This window comes from Oryzias latipes, chromosome 18, assembly GCF_002234675.1.
Source record: "Oryzias latipes chromosome 18, ASM223467v1".
Taxonomy (NCBI): domain Eukaryota; kingdom Metazoa; phylum Chordata; class Actinopteri; order Beloniformes; family Adrianichthyidae; genus Oryzias; species Oryzias latipes.
Genome location: NC_019876.2, coordinates 10,058,294 through 10,073,599, shown reverse-complemented (window position 1 = coordinate 10,073,599; position 15,306 = coordinate 10,058,294). Strand labels below are relative to the sequence as shown.

The following is a 15,306-nucleotide window of genomic DNA, read 5'->3' as shown; positions in this document are numbered from 1 at the left end:
TACCATCCGTGTTCAATTCCAGATGTGATTTGAAGAAACATTCAACAGCAAACCACCTGCCACTCACTGAGGACTCACTGCCGCACATCCATCATCTGTTTACTTCCTGCCGTGCACCTTTTTTTTCTTTTTTTTGACACATAATCTGCTCCAACGTTTTCTGTTTGAGACAAATGCTTGTTGTTATAAATGAGATTTCAAGCTGGTGGAGATGTAAAGAAGCTCATTGTTGAAGCGGTTTGTAGTGAAGGCAGAAAGCTAATGCTCATAGCCGGCAGCGTTTGTTATTGCAGCAGATATATTTTGTAATTAAGTGTTTGGAAGGATTCAAAAATCCAGACAAGGCAAACAAAAAAAGAAAGAAATCTCTTCTTAGTAAGATTCACTTATGTTAGTGAACAGTTGATTTAAGCACATTGTCAATTGATCATTTATTTACTTCTAAAAACAAACACATCCACACCTTTAATTAAGGCTTTTTTCTTGTTAGTTCCATCTCAGACTGAAAATCCTTTATAATTGAAATATTTAGGTTAGATTTTCAACAGCCGCAGCACAACCTTCATTTACTCTCTACTTTGAATGCTTTACTGTATTTTCTGCCCTATAAGGTGCACTCAAAGGCCTTAGTTTTTTCAAAAAACAACAGTGCGTCTGGTAATCCGGAGCACCTCATGGGTGGATTAGTTCTGGTTGTCTTGGCGATGTCTAATCAATTTCGAGATGTTCAAGGCCCTCTGCCAAATTGTAATTGTAATTGAAATACACTTTTGAATATGGACCATTCGTTGATGGTGGCTTTAGAATGCGGTGTGTGTAATTCTGCGAAAAATACAGCAAAACAGGCTTAGTTGGTTGGGTGTAGGGGTGGTGCGCAGGAAGCCTGGGTTCAATTCCCAGGGAGCACAATGAGTTTCATCCAATGTGGGTCCTACGGCAAGACCCTTTATGCTTTAACCCTTGTGCTATCCTAGATGACCCCACCCTTAGATTGACGTGTTCTCCCTACCATGATAAAGGTGGATAAAGGTGGAAAGATTTCATGTAATCCATGGAAACCAGTGAAGATCACAAATCATTGAAGAAAAAAGGTTCAGAGCACTGTCTAGTGGGTCTAGATGACCCAACTCCCAACGTTAAAGTGCCTAGGACAGCACAAGGGTTAAGTCATGGATCCATGTTTGCTTTCACCTTTTTGTGTCTCCCTGCTCTTTTGTCAATATAAAGTAAACATGAGATGTTTAGATAAAAGCATGGAAGCACAAACATGAAGAAAACATTCACGGTTCTGCAGCAAAATGATTGAACTCCAGCTGTAAAAAACACACTAATGTGTCACTGTGGGGACCAAAATTTAAGTAAAAAAAAAAAAAAACCCACAGCAGCTTTCAAAACATTGCACTTCATCTGTCAAATGTTCCAGCAATGATTCATTTTGGCCAACATTAACGAAAAAATCAAAGCAATGGAAATCTATTCAAATGTGATGAGGCTCAATTTCCCCTTTTAGGAGGGAGCTGTGGATAATGTGTTGGACCCAGACCAGCAGGGGGTAAAATAGCTTCATCAGTCTTCCTGGGACAAAGTGAGCTGAAGGGAAACAAGTGAAACGCCGATGCATAACACTGACATTTTTTTAATAGAATTCATTTATAACAAATGGAACTTGTGTCAGTAAAGAGCTGATTCTCGTACAGACTTCTTTCTCCAACAATGTAACCTAAGTAAGAAAATAAAAAGCACTCCGTTCATTCAGAAAAAGAAACAGTTTACGCTTACAACTAATCAGAGGTAATTGTATGATCTTTTTACAAGCTTTTTTTTTTTTTTTTGTGATTTTTTTTTTTTTAATACATTTTAATTTTCAGTCTATGCATCCAGACGAGAGATAGATAGAGAGAGCAGAGAACACAATGTTTATTTCTGTTGATGACACTCCAAGCTTGACTGGCAAAGCCACAAGAACAGATGGTTGGGGGACAGATTTTTCTGAAATCATCTGCTGGAGTAACCACGGCATCGGGATGGATGCTCTTTTCTTTTCTTTTTTTCGTCACATACTTTTTTTTTTGTCTTTTCCAGTGGTTGGTATCTTCTTGTGTTATTTACATACACATAAAGTGAATGCTTGTGGAGATTTCCTGTTTCTGTAGATGGGTTCAAGTAATATATTATTGGGTCTAGAATCAATAGGGCAGTGCATAGTACAAAGATAGACAAAAGTGCAAGTCCTCCTACCAGGCCAGCTGTGGCCAATCTGCTATGTTTTCCCGTGCATATGGACAAAACAAAAAGAGTTTTTCATGAGAAAATAAACATATGGACTGTGAAAATTGAACTACCAATAGATTAAATAATAGCACTTAATTTCTCAAAACATGATGAAGAGAATCAGGAAAGCAAGTGACAGTACCACAGAAGCCATGGTTGCTTGAAATAGACAAAAGGGAAAGAAAGCACCTGGAATGCACATCCACAAAGCCATCAGAAAGTCGAGATGCTGCTCAAGTGACGGCTGGGGAACAAAATAACCCAAAGAAAAATGGTTCCACTGTTCAGGATTGTCAGGGTAACACCCCTTTTGTGAGGACTGGCTTATCATGCACCCCTTATGTCAATTTAGAACATTTTCTTTACTTATCTCATAATTTAGGAGCTTTATTTTGAAATCTATAAGGTCGTTCGTCGGTTAGTAGTGGTCAGTGATTTTATAACTCTTGTAATTCACTCAGCCACTGTAAGGCCACTGAAAATGAAAAAAAGAAAAACCTTTGACACGATCTTATTTGCATATATAATCTCAAAATGTGACACGTTTTTAACACTAAAGGTAAATAAAACATAAGTTACACTAAATGCCTTGATTACTGAGAAAATATACATGAATGAGAAAATGAAACATTTATAAAAACAGGCATAAATATAAGGCACTCTAAATACAAAATGAAACAAAAAACAAATCAAATCACCTGTACCTTTTGAATGTGTTGCAGGAACAACAGAAAGTGAAGTCTTTGTACCTTGCCCTATTAGAGCTGTGCGACCCCTCTGCTTTTACTTACAAACTGGATGAGCTGGGACCAAAAAAATAAAAAAGTGCACCAGTGACTGACTGGCACCCGTAGGTGGGGGAGGACATTAATCTCATGACGGAATATTATTTCCATTCATCTCAAACACATGTTTATTGCACAAGAAATGATGCACTGAATCAGAATACAGTTTAGTCCTACTGATGTGCATTCCAGTGAAAAATCTCTTCATTCCCCCCACAACTGTTGAAAGCTTTCATCCGTTTGCCATAAACTTTCACCTATAAATAGATTTGTTATGCTATATTTATACTTTTGATATACATATTTACCATAAAATGTGTTTTTTCCTCTTTTTGACCTACCCGGCTCTGCCTTTTCATCATCATCACATGGAAGAACTAAGATAATCGGTAGCAGCAACTTCATACTTTGCTCATCCCTGTTGATTCCACAAAGCCCCAGTTTGTTGTATGGGAGTATGTAGGTCACCGTGTGTGAGACCATGGGATGTAAACAAACAAAAAACAAATATTGCAGTAGTTTAAATGTTTGGTGCACAAACGGAACATAAAAGAGGGGGGGGGGGGGGGATGAGGAAACAATAACATAGGCAGATATTCTGCAGAGAACGGCACAAATGCTAGAACAGTTCTACAGCTTAAAAAAAAGGTTTACGCAATTATGTTTCATCACTTATTCCTAAGCAATACATTTTTGTAAAAAAAAAAAAAAAAAAAAAATTCACACAGTTCAAAAAAAGCACATCAGCTGTATAATAAAGTACTAAAAAACTAAATCAAATATATTTTTTTATTTTCCTTTTTCATAAATCATTTACCCTCTCACTCCAGAATTGTTGATGATGACCTTTGACACAGGAAAAAAAGGGGGAACGAAAGTCTTATTACTTTGGAGTTTGTCCTGTTCTTGTGGGACAGGCGTCGTCTTCTTCTTTTGCGATGATTGTGAGAGATTTTTGTGTTCTTTACAATGTGCATTACATTTTTTCCTTCCTCCCCCTCCCCGGTGTGCCTCTGATGTCTCTCGTACATGGGTCATGATCACGGATGCTTTATCTGAAGATGCCGTATTGTCCACTGACTTTGTGTTGTGCGGCTTTCATTAAGTTCTAGGAGCCCCAAAGTGAATCCTCGAAGCACAGAAAAGGTAATTCCACACGGTGCTTCAACAGTCAGGATTCCCCCGCTCTGAGTCAAGGCAAGGTTTTATTCGGGTTGGGAAATACTTGGTCCTGCAGGAATCATCTTTTTTTTCTCTTTTATTTTTACTTTTTGTTTTCATTTTATTTTGGACAAGTCATGTCGCACATCCAACACTTAATGAGTTGTTAGCAAGGATTAAGGAGTACTTTCTGAAGCAGGAATTTATGGCTCAGAGGAGAGGCTCACTGGGATTTCTGTTTCCAAAGTGTCCTCTGCTTTTATCTTCTGATACTGGGTCTTTTACGTTGCATAGTGATCAAAGCTTCCCAAATACTCCAAGCCAGCTCTGTAGCAGAATTGGTATTGATCCTAGAAGAGGAAAAAACGGTTTGAGTAAATCCCTTTCCTCTAACTAATTGGCTGTTTACCTTTGTCAAAACACAAACAAAGCAATGGGGAGCAGCACTTCCTGGGTTCAGCTATTAGGTTACTCTTTACATCTTTTTTGGCATTTTTAACGTATTGTTGTGGCATTTTTCTGAGGACATACGTAAGGCAAATTAAGCTCCAAATTGCATTTCTGAGTATTTCTTTATGTAACCCTTGTGCTATCCTAGGCACTTAGTGCACTTAGGCACTCCTAGGCTCTGGTCCCCAAGCTCTAAGTTGCAGAGAGGGAAAAGGGGGCGGGGTTGCTGCGCGCCAGTCCTGCCCACATCTAAGAAGCAAATTTTGAATGAACTGCTTCCGCTTTGCAGAAACAATGTTCTAGAAAACAGTTTTTTTGATGTTGGCTAAAAATAGCATAATCGTAACTAAAAGATTTCTGGGAGCGCTTTTACAGTAGATGATTGCAGTGGGTCTTTTATTGTTCACTGACACTTTAACATCAGCTAATTCTTACGATGCTCAACCTATTAGAACAACTGAGACAAAGACAGAAAAAAAAAAGATCCTACCTCCGTCTGGACCATGGCTGGTCTTTGTGTCCGTAGCATTTTGACCGTCTGAAAGATGTCTACTACGCCCTCGTATCTCATTCTTTCCAAGACAATGCTGAGGGTGATGAATACTCCTGTTCTACCAACACCAGCGCTGCACAAAAAAGTTCATATTGTCTTCATAGATTTCAACACAGTCAATTAAAAGAAAAACAAAACCCCTTTTTGTAAAGCATTTGTACAGGATTCACTGCTGTACTTGGTCACTTACCTACAATGAACTGAGATAGGACCATCTTGACCGAACTGCTCTTTTGTTTTATGAACTTGGCCTATGAAATCGATGAAACCCTCCCCTGATTTTGGCACTCCTTGTTCAGGCCAGTCTGTGAACTGAAACTGCCTAACCGTTCTTGACTGTCCATCCTGCAACAGATGGAGCAGATCGGTGATGAAAACCTGGTTTCATGGTCCTCTCTGCTGTCACTTTTTGTTGGGTTAAAATGCAAGCCAACATTCAGGGAAACACATTTTTAAATTAGGGTGTTATTAAAGATGTCTGTCATACCTGAATGTATTTAACACTAAAGATGTGGGTTTCTTTGTAACAGGCCGCTGAGAGTTTTTCTTTTGAAGGGTGTGCGTTTCATAAATGATGTCACAGCCCCCTGATAAGGAAATAATTCCCATTGATGGAACGGTGTGAAGGAACCATGTGTTTGTCTGAACCTTTGATGGAATTAGAAAACTGGCAGCTCAGGGCTGCTGGCGGCACAATTTTTTATTTATTTCGTTTTTACAAGCTGATGTGTGTCATTTCACCTAATTTCCATTTCTATGAGTCTTTAGGGAAAGAAATGACAGTAAAACATACACGAAAAATCAAGGTCATTATTGATAATCAGAATCTTGTAGAGAAAGTAAAAAAACAACAACTTTGTTTTCAAGTTGGATGCCTGCTATGAAGATGACTTAGTTAAAATGCAATTAAAACATGTATAACAAATCTTGATCCTTTAGGGATCTGGACACAGTGTTGCCAGATGGGGTTGTTCAGTTCGGATTCTGACCTTGCTGGCAAAAGTTGCTCTGGGAGAATGGACAAAATGTTGGGCAGGGCTGAGTACGGTTCAGTTCCTTATTGAAATACTTCCGGGGAGGCATCCTTGCCACCATTAGAAGAACAGTATAGCTACTAGTTTGATATGAGTCCAATAAAAATAATCTGCTCTATAAAGGCAGTTTGTATTTATGAAGATGAGGCACCACCGAACTCTACCTCACAGATTGCGCAATCCCATGCAAACTGGGTTGAATGCGTACTTTAAGATTATTCTGCGTATGCTGATGATGTAATGCTCTATTAATTAGACACACACACATACACATTTTTATAACATCTCTTCACTTTTAGCCTAGTTTATTTCCTATTTGTGTAAAGTTTATTTAGAGCTTGAATCTCCTATCAAGCTGCACTGAAAAGAAGAATGTGAGGCAGGTAGGAAAACGACTGCACTTTCTGAGATATAAACAATTGAACTTTTAAATAAGATTTTTACCGTTAGTCTTGCAAAAAACGTAGGAAAACACCAAAACACTATTTGGAGTAATCTCACAAGATAAATTGGTGATAAAAATCAAACGACTCGTTATCACGTTTCATGAGATTTGCTTATATTAATCTCAAAGTAAATATCCAAGACCAACTTTGATCACAATAAGTTATATCAGATTTGGTTTTTTTTTCTCCTTTCCTCTTTTCTTGATTGTTTTTGATATTTGAGGAAAAATACAACAACAAAATGTTATGCTTTGCTCTAACTGCAAAAATGGCAGATGTAACATTAAAAAATGTCTGTTGGACTTTCAACCAAAACAGGAAGTAACAAAAAATGGAGGATTAATTACTGCTAATTATGGCTAGTTAATCACTCATTAACTTTTACTTTGTGGGCTCTAGCAGGTTTTAGATGACTTTTGGGGTTTGACATATGTAACTCTATCTGCCAACGCAGTGTGGCCATTATTCTGAATGGATCCAAAAGCATATCACATCATTTCAAATTGAAACTCTCACGCCGCATGTGCTTACTCTGGCATCAGTCACTTTGAACTCCCTCAGAATATACTGGGGCATGTTGTATTCCGCCATGGGATCCACCACAAAGTACTGGTATCTGGCCGACCTCTCTGCTGGCCAGTACTGGTGGCATTTTTCCTAGGCAGCATAAAAAAACAAAAATGCAGCAATGAGTCTTTAGAATAGCTCATATCATCAGTTTGTATAAAGGCGCCATAACGAGGGAGGAGTTAGCTTACCCTGCCCATTTCTCTTAGCTTGGTGAGCATGACAACAATGGTTGAATTATGTTCCCAGAGCATTCTCCAGAAGTCCTCTGTAGTCTCTGCCAGTGGTCCCTGTGTGGCAATGTAAGCTTTCTGTTGCCTGAGGGGAGGAATCACACGACTGTGATTTCATCCACACACCAAAATAATACGTAATTACTCGCTAAAGATGTTTTATTAATTTGTTGGTTGGTGCCGGACTTGTTTGGATTTTACCTGTAGCCATCTATGAAGCTGGCGTTGATGTAGTCGGAGCCTTCGACCCCTCGAATAGGTTGAAGACACACTCGCGTGGACTCGTATGGCATTATGTTGACAAGGCGGTTCTTGAACTTGTTGCAGGGGAGATTGGCACTGATGAATCGTGATGTGTGGGCTTTAGTGTTAGCTAAACGCTGCAGGAGGAGAGAAAAAGGAGCACATTCAGGGACCTCTGCCTTTTTAAAAACCCTCAAAACAGTGAATGTTAAAAAGCAGGAGGCAAGAAAGACGTAAAAAACGCAGAGATATCCATTAAGTATGTTACTGTTTCATCCAATCAAGACATGAACTGTTTTGAAGACAGAAAAGACGAAACATAAGCGAGCCTGGAGCGGACAAAAGTTCAGTGTAATCCAGGCTGTTCATCTAAGGGAATCAACATCCATCAGTGGACTTGACAGTGTGAGCGTGACAAGCAAAGCAATAAAATGCTTGCAGCAAGAACGCTCAGTGGAGTCCATGAAACTGAAGGTTGGTTAAGCCTCCTATTCTAAAAGGCAGAGCACATTGCTGGAGGCCTTCTGGAAACCGTTCTGTGGTTAGGAAAACCTGTGTTTGGCATTCTCATGTAAACGAAGACCCCTGTTACTCATGAAGGGGAACTACAGGGAGGGGGAAACCAAAACGAGGGAATTTAGTGTATGTTCTTTGACAAAAAAAGCCCATCAAGTAAAAGGAACAGAGGAGAAACCACAGGCCCCATGCTGTCTGCTGGTCCTAATGGCGGACTCTGTTTAGGGAGTTAACATTAAAGTTATATCCACAATTCAGTTTCTACCTTAAACTCCAGTTCCATGCCGGTGACATTTTCTCCGCCCTCTATCTGGGTCAGTTTCTGGATGTAGGCGTATAGGTTTCTGGCGGGCACTTCGGTGGTGCCGCAGTTGACGGCCTCCAGGAGCGCGTCGTGTATGAAGACGTACTGGTCTTCTGTCTGTACCATGTAGTTGCGCTGGGCACGCATTAGTGTCACGTGCCCGTATATGTCCACCGTCTTTTCGTGCTTGTTGCGCTCCAGCATGGCGTCGATGACGATGAAGCAGCCTGTGCGTCCCACCCCGGCACTGCGAAAACACAACCGGGACAAAGAAAGGACGCTCATGAGTCACCATCTCGGCAGCTGAAAATGGGAGGAGCCTCGTTTGAAAGTGCCGCTTCTTAGGCAAAAATCAGAAAACCTGTGTCATTTTCTAAGACATGGTTTCTGCAGAGCAGCAGGAGTTCATTAGAAATTCACCTCTGTGTGGGCGGAGTAAGCCCGCCCACACTTCCCGTCACCCAACTGTCTGCACTTTCTCCCGCTAGCTTACAACCAACCTTAACATTTCCGTTGCAACAAAGATGGCAAACAGTACTGGAGCTATCCAGCCGTACAGTTTTGAGCCAGGGATCTAGTCGTGTACAAGTAAATGCATCAGAATGGAGCGGAGCAGGGAGTTTGTGGCCAGGCCAGTGTATTTGTGTATTTTCTATGTAATCAATCTTCTTCAACTATGTGCTCCTGATTCACAACAACTTGAGTAAAGAACTACTCAGAAATGAAATTTTAACCTTAATTTTCTTCATATATGTCTTCTATCATCAGAAAATGCCACAAAAACATGTTAAAAACACAATTTTCACCAAAGTGGATCTTTAAAGTTCTTTCAAAGACGAGGCCACAAGTTAAACCCTCCAGGATAATTGAATCTGAAGTGGCAGCAGAAGGCTTGCCACTCAGCCGTTATCTCGCGCCAAACAGGGTTTGCAATCTAGTCCTTCTCCCTTAGACCCCACCTATGTTCTGCACTTGATCACAACTAATCACTTATGCAACAGGAAGATTTAACCTTTGTCTCATGGTTTTGTAAAGAGCCACTACAGCAAATGTGATACACAGTTGCAAATTTGAGAGCAACATCTCTTTCCGCAGCCAACTTTGGAGAAGTGCAGCTGAATACAATTAAGGCAATTAGGTGGCAGTGCACCTAAATGGTATAAGAGCTCGCTAATAGGCTCTGAAAGGCAGGTCTCCTCATTAAGATTCACACGGCTGCATTTTCGCATTTGTGTGTGAAATGCACAGGTGAAAGAAGTGATTACTCCGGCAAAAAAGGCAAACATGCTTCGTTGTGACCTCTCCTCTTCGGCTAAATCCAGACACGCTGTACAAATGTGGCGCTTTCTGCACAACGCTGACCATTAAGAAACGCTCACCCCTGCACCCAGCATGTTTGAGTAGTGCTCGCTTTCTGATGACAATTTTTTTTTACCGTAGGGCAGCGGGGTTGAGGTAAATTGTACTACTTAACTCACCTCCCACCTCCCACCGGGCTCACCATTTACAAATGAAGTCATTGCACTTAGCAGTCCAAAGTACACGGGCTCTTCCATTCATTAAGCTAACACGCCTGTGAGGTGTGAGCACTGCCTGCGTGTGCCTTCTTTTTGAGGAGGTATTTTTCCTTTGCTGGGAGGGAAAGGATGAGAAACTCGAGAGGTTGTAAAGGTTTTCCCTGGGGGTGTCAAGTCTTGTTAATGTGTAACGCCACACTGAAACTGTGAAGCTGTAAATGAAACAGGAGCAAATGATCTGATCTCCTCCTGCAAACCAGCTTAAATTGACAGAATATTATAGCATTTTGCAAAACTCCAAACATGCATATAAATGAAAGAGAGGATTGGGCTGCAAAAAAAAAAAGTATCTAGGGATATTTGAGAAATTAATTACTTCCAGGTTTGAAAGCACTTTGGGTCCTTCAGGTGAGGATAAGGAAACTGGAGACTTCCTCCTTTACCCAGCATAAAACATTATCCAGAGCCCACCTAAACGTGTGAGAGCCATGACCTGCAAGGAAGGAAGTGACACAGGCGACAGCACAGAGCTAGAAAGATGGAGATGGAGGACGATGAGGAATGGAAGGCAGCTGAACTACAGCTGCATTAAATTTACTTTAAGTTGTTTAAACAATTTTTTTTAGGGCTCAGCTAAAAAAAAATGCATATTTTTCCCAGATGTAGCGCCTGAAAATATTAATTACATTTATAATATTCTATTACTGACAAGTGAGGTGTGTGTGTGTGGTGAGGTGAGGTGAGATGGAGCAGAAAGCTGTCAGTACATTTGGCAGCTGACGGAGAGCTGGCAGGCTGACCGCACTAATGACCTGACACTGCCTTTTCAGCCAGTCAAAACCAGCTTCCTTGGATGTCGACACACAGCAAGTGTCAGAGCGATATGCTTTCCAAGAGTTTTGGGAATAAGGGATGGGAGAGATACAGCGGGCGTAAAACACAGCTGCAGCGGGTCGCGTGAAGATAAGGCCTGAGCAGCAGTGAAAGCAATTACATATGTATTGTAAAAAAAAAAAAAAAAAAAAAATCTCTAGCTGTCAGCTAGCCTGTCACAGTTTCTGCTACTCTGCCTATGAAGTCTGCACTCATCCATTAACTGAAACTCACCAGGACAACTGGCTTACTCTTCATAGAGGACAACGTTTTAGTCAGTGAGATGTATAAATACTTTAAACGCATTTCTTGTATAAAACAATGAAAATTGAACAGCAGTACAGCGTTCCCTCATTCATCACGGGAGTTACGTTCTGGAAAAAAAAAAAATCTGCAAAGTATGAATACAGATGTTTTAAAGCTCTAAAACTCCTCACTACACACTTTATTCACCTTTCTCAGACAGACATGAACATTTTTTACACTTTTCTCTTGCTTCAACGCGTTCTGTATAGGAGATTGAATTGCAAGCTCAACAACCAATCAGGACGCAAAGCAGAATGCGCTGTAAAAAATAAATAAATAAAAAAAACGTGGAAAATTGCACCAAAAGAAATTCTGCAAAACAGTGAGACTGCAGTGGGTTAATCGTGTTATAACGAGGGATCACTGTATATGGGTTACAGAACTATATCACTTGTGTTTTTAACCTCTATTTGACTTTTGATATGATCAAGTGTAAAGCACTTGTTTAATGGTTTCACTCTGTGGATATCATTGAAACTTATCTAAGCAGTCTCTTTATAGAGCCACATTTCCTACCAGAGATTTTAGAACAAACGTGCTCACTAAAAATGTCACGTGTGCCACTTTTGAGACGCGCCCTGGCATTTGAGCAACATCCCTGTGTGAATTGTGCAGAACGAGCGCTAACCATTGCAGTTTGTCCAAACTTTCTGCTGCCAACAAAAACATGCAATCAAGGTAAAACAGCCTGGCTGAGTCAGCTGAATATATTAACATTGTGGTCTGAAAACAGTTTTCATTCTGGGTGACTGTAAGAGGCCGCTGATCTCTGGAACATTCAATTTTGTCCCGCTGAACTCCTTAGTGACCTCAAGATGTTTACATAGCCGTTCAGCTGCTGAGAAAACAGTCCTGACTTGAGGTTTAGTGAAAGCAGGAGGCACTAAGAATGAGGGCAGGATGCTAAATGCGTCTAAGAACAGGAATTTACTCAGCGTTCACATGGAAGGGGGAAAATAAATGTTTAACTTTCGATGAATTCCTCTTTTATAAACAACTGATAGAATTTTTTTTTTTTTTTACCAAACAAAAAGCATCTTTATGGTCTCTGGTTGAAGTGAATTCAAACAGACGAGGGCTGGGTTTGTTTGTTTTCCTTCAGCTTTCATGTCAACCGCTAAAAAGTGTGAGAATCTCTTTGTGTTTATTCCCAAGTATCACAGCCCTTTTAAAGCACATGCCAAGTATTATCATATTTTTGCTCGACTTGTAATACTAATAATAGAAATGCAGCAAAAGTTAGGAAGTTCATGCTGAAGGATTTGGAGCTTTATAGAAAGCAAGAAGAACTTAAACACCCACTCCAATCATCTTTTAAGCCATTTTAAGAGCGTTCCCAGTTGGTTTCTTCTTCTTTTTTATTCCATTTTTAGCTGGAATCATGGCATTTTTAGGGACCTAGTTTCTGCAGAGCAGCAGGAGGTCATTCGGACTAGGTTTCTAAATTGAGGGCGAAACTGTTGCAGAAAAAAAACCCATCACCCCTTCCTCTCCCCGTTGCTGGGAGCTCGAAGCAGCCCCTCCCAGTGCATTTTCAATGTCGCAACTACATTCTTTTTTAAACAGCCTTTTTTCGTCTGCTCCTGATTCCCACTCATTTAAATCAAGAAATACTAATAATAATAATCGGATTAATACAAATTTTAAACCTAAACTTGCCATCCATCATCTGAAAAATGCTAAAAACGCCAAAAACAAGAAACTAGCACCACATGATTTCAGCATGTGGTAATTCTGCCTTCAGGAATCCCTTCAGACAAGTCGGCATTTCAGAGTTTCTTCTCATCATTTTGCTTTTTTTCTGAGCAGATTTTGATTACTTTTTGAGTTAAAGGAAAAAAATGAAAATGTCTTATATATCTGAGCTCTGTTGGGAGCCCGGATAGTATAAATTTGAAGTAAATATAAATATAATTTTTTAAAATGTTGTATGAATGCAGGGTAAGAGCTCAGGACCTGTGGGTTGGTTTGTGACTGTAGTGGTGCAGAAATTTTTTGTTTTGTGTCTTTAAGTTTGTTTAATTGGATATTGCACTGTAACTTCCCCTAAATTGCATTTTTTAATTAAAGGGTTTTAATGTTCAATCGCTTCTCTAAAGATTTAAAATTTATTGTTTTTAGTATATTATAGTTTTTTTCTTGTAATTATGTTCAAATGTTTGGACTGCATTGAAAAATAAAAAGGTTTTGGACTTGATAAGATGTTAAACTTTACCCAAAGCCCTGTTTGAACTTTGCATATAGTCATTTATCATTATACTGCTGTGTAGTTTTATTTTTCAGTTCCAAACAAGTTTATATACATTAAATAAAAATGTATTTCTAGTTCAGGTCCACTCTGGTTTTCATACCATCAGAACAGAAATGTCTTAAATATAAGTTCCGGAGACACAAAATGTGTTATTTTATGCTTTATAAACCTTATTTACAGCAGATAAAAACAATAGTGTTCAGTCTTACCTGCAGTGTACCACCATAGGCCCTGCATCTGGAGGATTACAAGCTTTCACTCGCCTCAGGAAGGCCAGGAATGGGGTAGGGTGCTCGGGTACCCCGTGGTCTGGCCACGCAGTGAACTGGAACTGCCTCACCTCTCTCTTTTCACTTGAACCGTTCTGATGATGAAAGAAGTTACGTCTGTAACAAATCAGGAACGTCTCAAAGGCCCACTGTTTAAAAACCCAACCCTTACTTTGAAAAGTGAAAACGTCCTGACACAGTACGTCGCCAACTCTACTGTGTCCAGCAGGGAAACCTGGATGAGACCGTACGTCTCGGTCCCTCTGGTGGGCCAGTATTGATCACATTTTACCTGCAGGGGAAAGGAAATGTCCCGTTAGACCACATCTGAACGCCCTCTGCTCATTGAAGTCTAAAACTGCACATGTGCAATTTTCTCTGAACTGTCTGGTGTTAGCAGCACACTATGCACAAATGTTCCACTCCAAGAAGTCAAATAATGGCAAAATGAATGTTGAAACCCAGTTTCTTGCTGCTGACAGGTTTAATTTTCTAATCAATGAAAGCTTGAGGTATTTGTATACGGCGAACAATGCCATTACCTTTCATGACATACTCTACAATTACAAACGTAAGCAACTGACCCAGGCTTCTTGTCTCAGCTTTATTGTTGACTTTTCAGCAGTGTTTCTGAGTGAAACACTTATAATTTTAGTGTTACTGTCTGTCGAGCTAGCAAAAAGAAGCGCGACTGGAGGTGAAGAGAAGAAAAAAAAAATGTTTTTGTGATGTTTTTTATATTTGAAAAGGTTCAGTTCAGCAGAGTCTATATGAACTTGGAGTACTTAGTTTAGGTGTATATTATCCACTAATACCGTTTCCTCTCTAGTTATTATACTGTTGAAACAGAGTAATGGACAGAGTGTGACACCAGAACTAACCAAATGACTCATAATAATGTTTACTGTCCAATATTCAAGCAGCAGATATTAAAAACTAATGTCACGTTGATCACGTAAATGGTCAAAGAATTGTGCAGAAGGCCAAAGAGTGTGTGTTATTTAAGTTTTACTAGCCACATCATAGTTGTTAAAGGGTCAAAGGAATTTTTAAAAAACTTAAGACATATAAGGGGGATCTTTGTGTAAGATGAATTCCTGCACAATGTTAACACTATAAACATTGCTTTCATTCCACCTTCACTACATTTGTCTAATCGATTAAAAAAGTGGAAATAAAGCTTTTTTTCCTGCAACCTTTGTTTAAAAAGCATTTATGTTGTTCTTGAACTTTTTGGTGTCGTTTTATAATTTGTTTACATGTACACAAGTAGAGTTTTGGCTAAATTTCCACTTTCATTGAGCACAGTGGTCCTTAATGAAAGCATACAAACTCAGGTCTAACATAAAAGGAGACTTCTGAATCTCTCATTACAATTATTCCCCCACCCCATGAAAGAAGAAACATGATATCATACTACCTGTCGTAACCACATTTTTTTGTGAAATACTAAAGCTTGTGCTTTTGGTTTAGTGCAAATAAGAAAACTTTAATCAAATACTTGAAACAACAGTAGATGTAGAAATA

The 15,306-nt window shown here is 39.6% G+C and overlaps 1 protein-coding gene across 42 annotated transcripts in view; it reads right to left on the bottom strand.

The window, feature by feature from the left end:
- Positions 1 to 1,620: 1,620 nt before the first annotated feature.
- Positions 1,621 to 15,306, bottom strand: part of LOC101165843 (receptor-type tyrosine-protein phosphatase delta) — a 496,446-nt gene continuing 482,760 nt past the window's right edge. For all 42 annotated transcript variants that reach the window (XM_023966287.1, XM_023966285.1, XM_023966296.1 and 39 more), the window contains 9 exons: positions 13,952 to 14,071; positions 13,720 to 13,874; positions 8,525 to 8,810; positions 7,702 to 7,880; positions 7,459 to 7,585; positions 7,232 to 7,357; positions 5,411 to 5,565; positions 5,158 to 5,293; positions 1,621 to 4,567 (listed from right to left, as the gene is read on the bottom strand). In XM_023966287.1, coding sequence (XP_023822055.1) covers positions 4,499 to 4,567; positions 5,158 to 5,293; positions 5,411 to 5,565; positions 7,232 to 7,357; positions 7,459 to 7,585; positions 7,702 to 7,880; positions 8,525 to 8,810; positions 13,720 to 13,874; positions 13,952 to 14,071 — 1,353 coding nt within the window. In that variant the 3' untranslated portion in view covers positions 1,621 to 4,498. The remainder of the gene's footprint in view (positions 4,568 to 5,157; positions 5,294 to 5,410; positions 5,566 to 7,231; positions 7,358 to 7,458; positions 7,586 to 7,701; positions 7,881 to 8,524; positions 8,811 to 13,719; positions 13,875 to 13,951; positions 14,072 to 15,306) is intronic.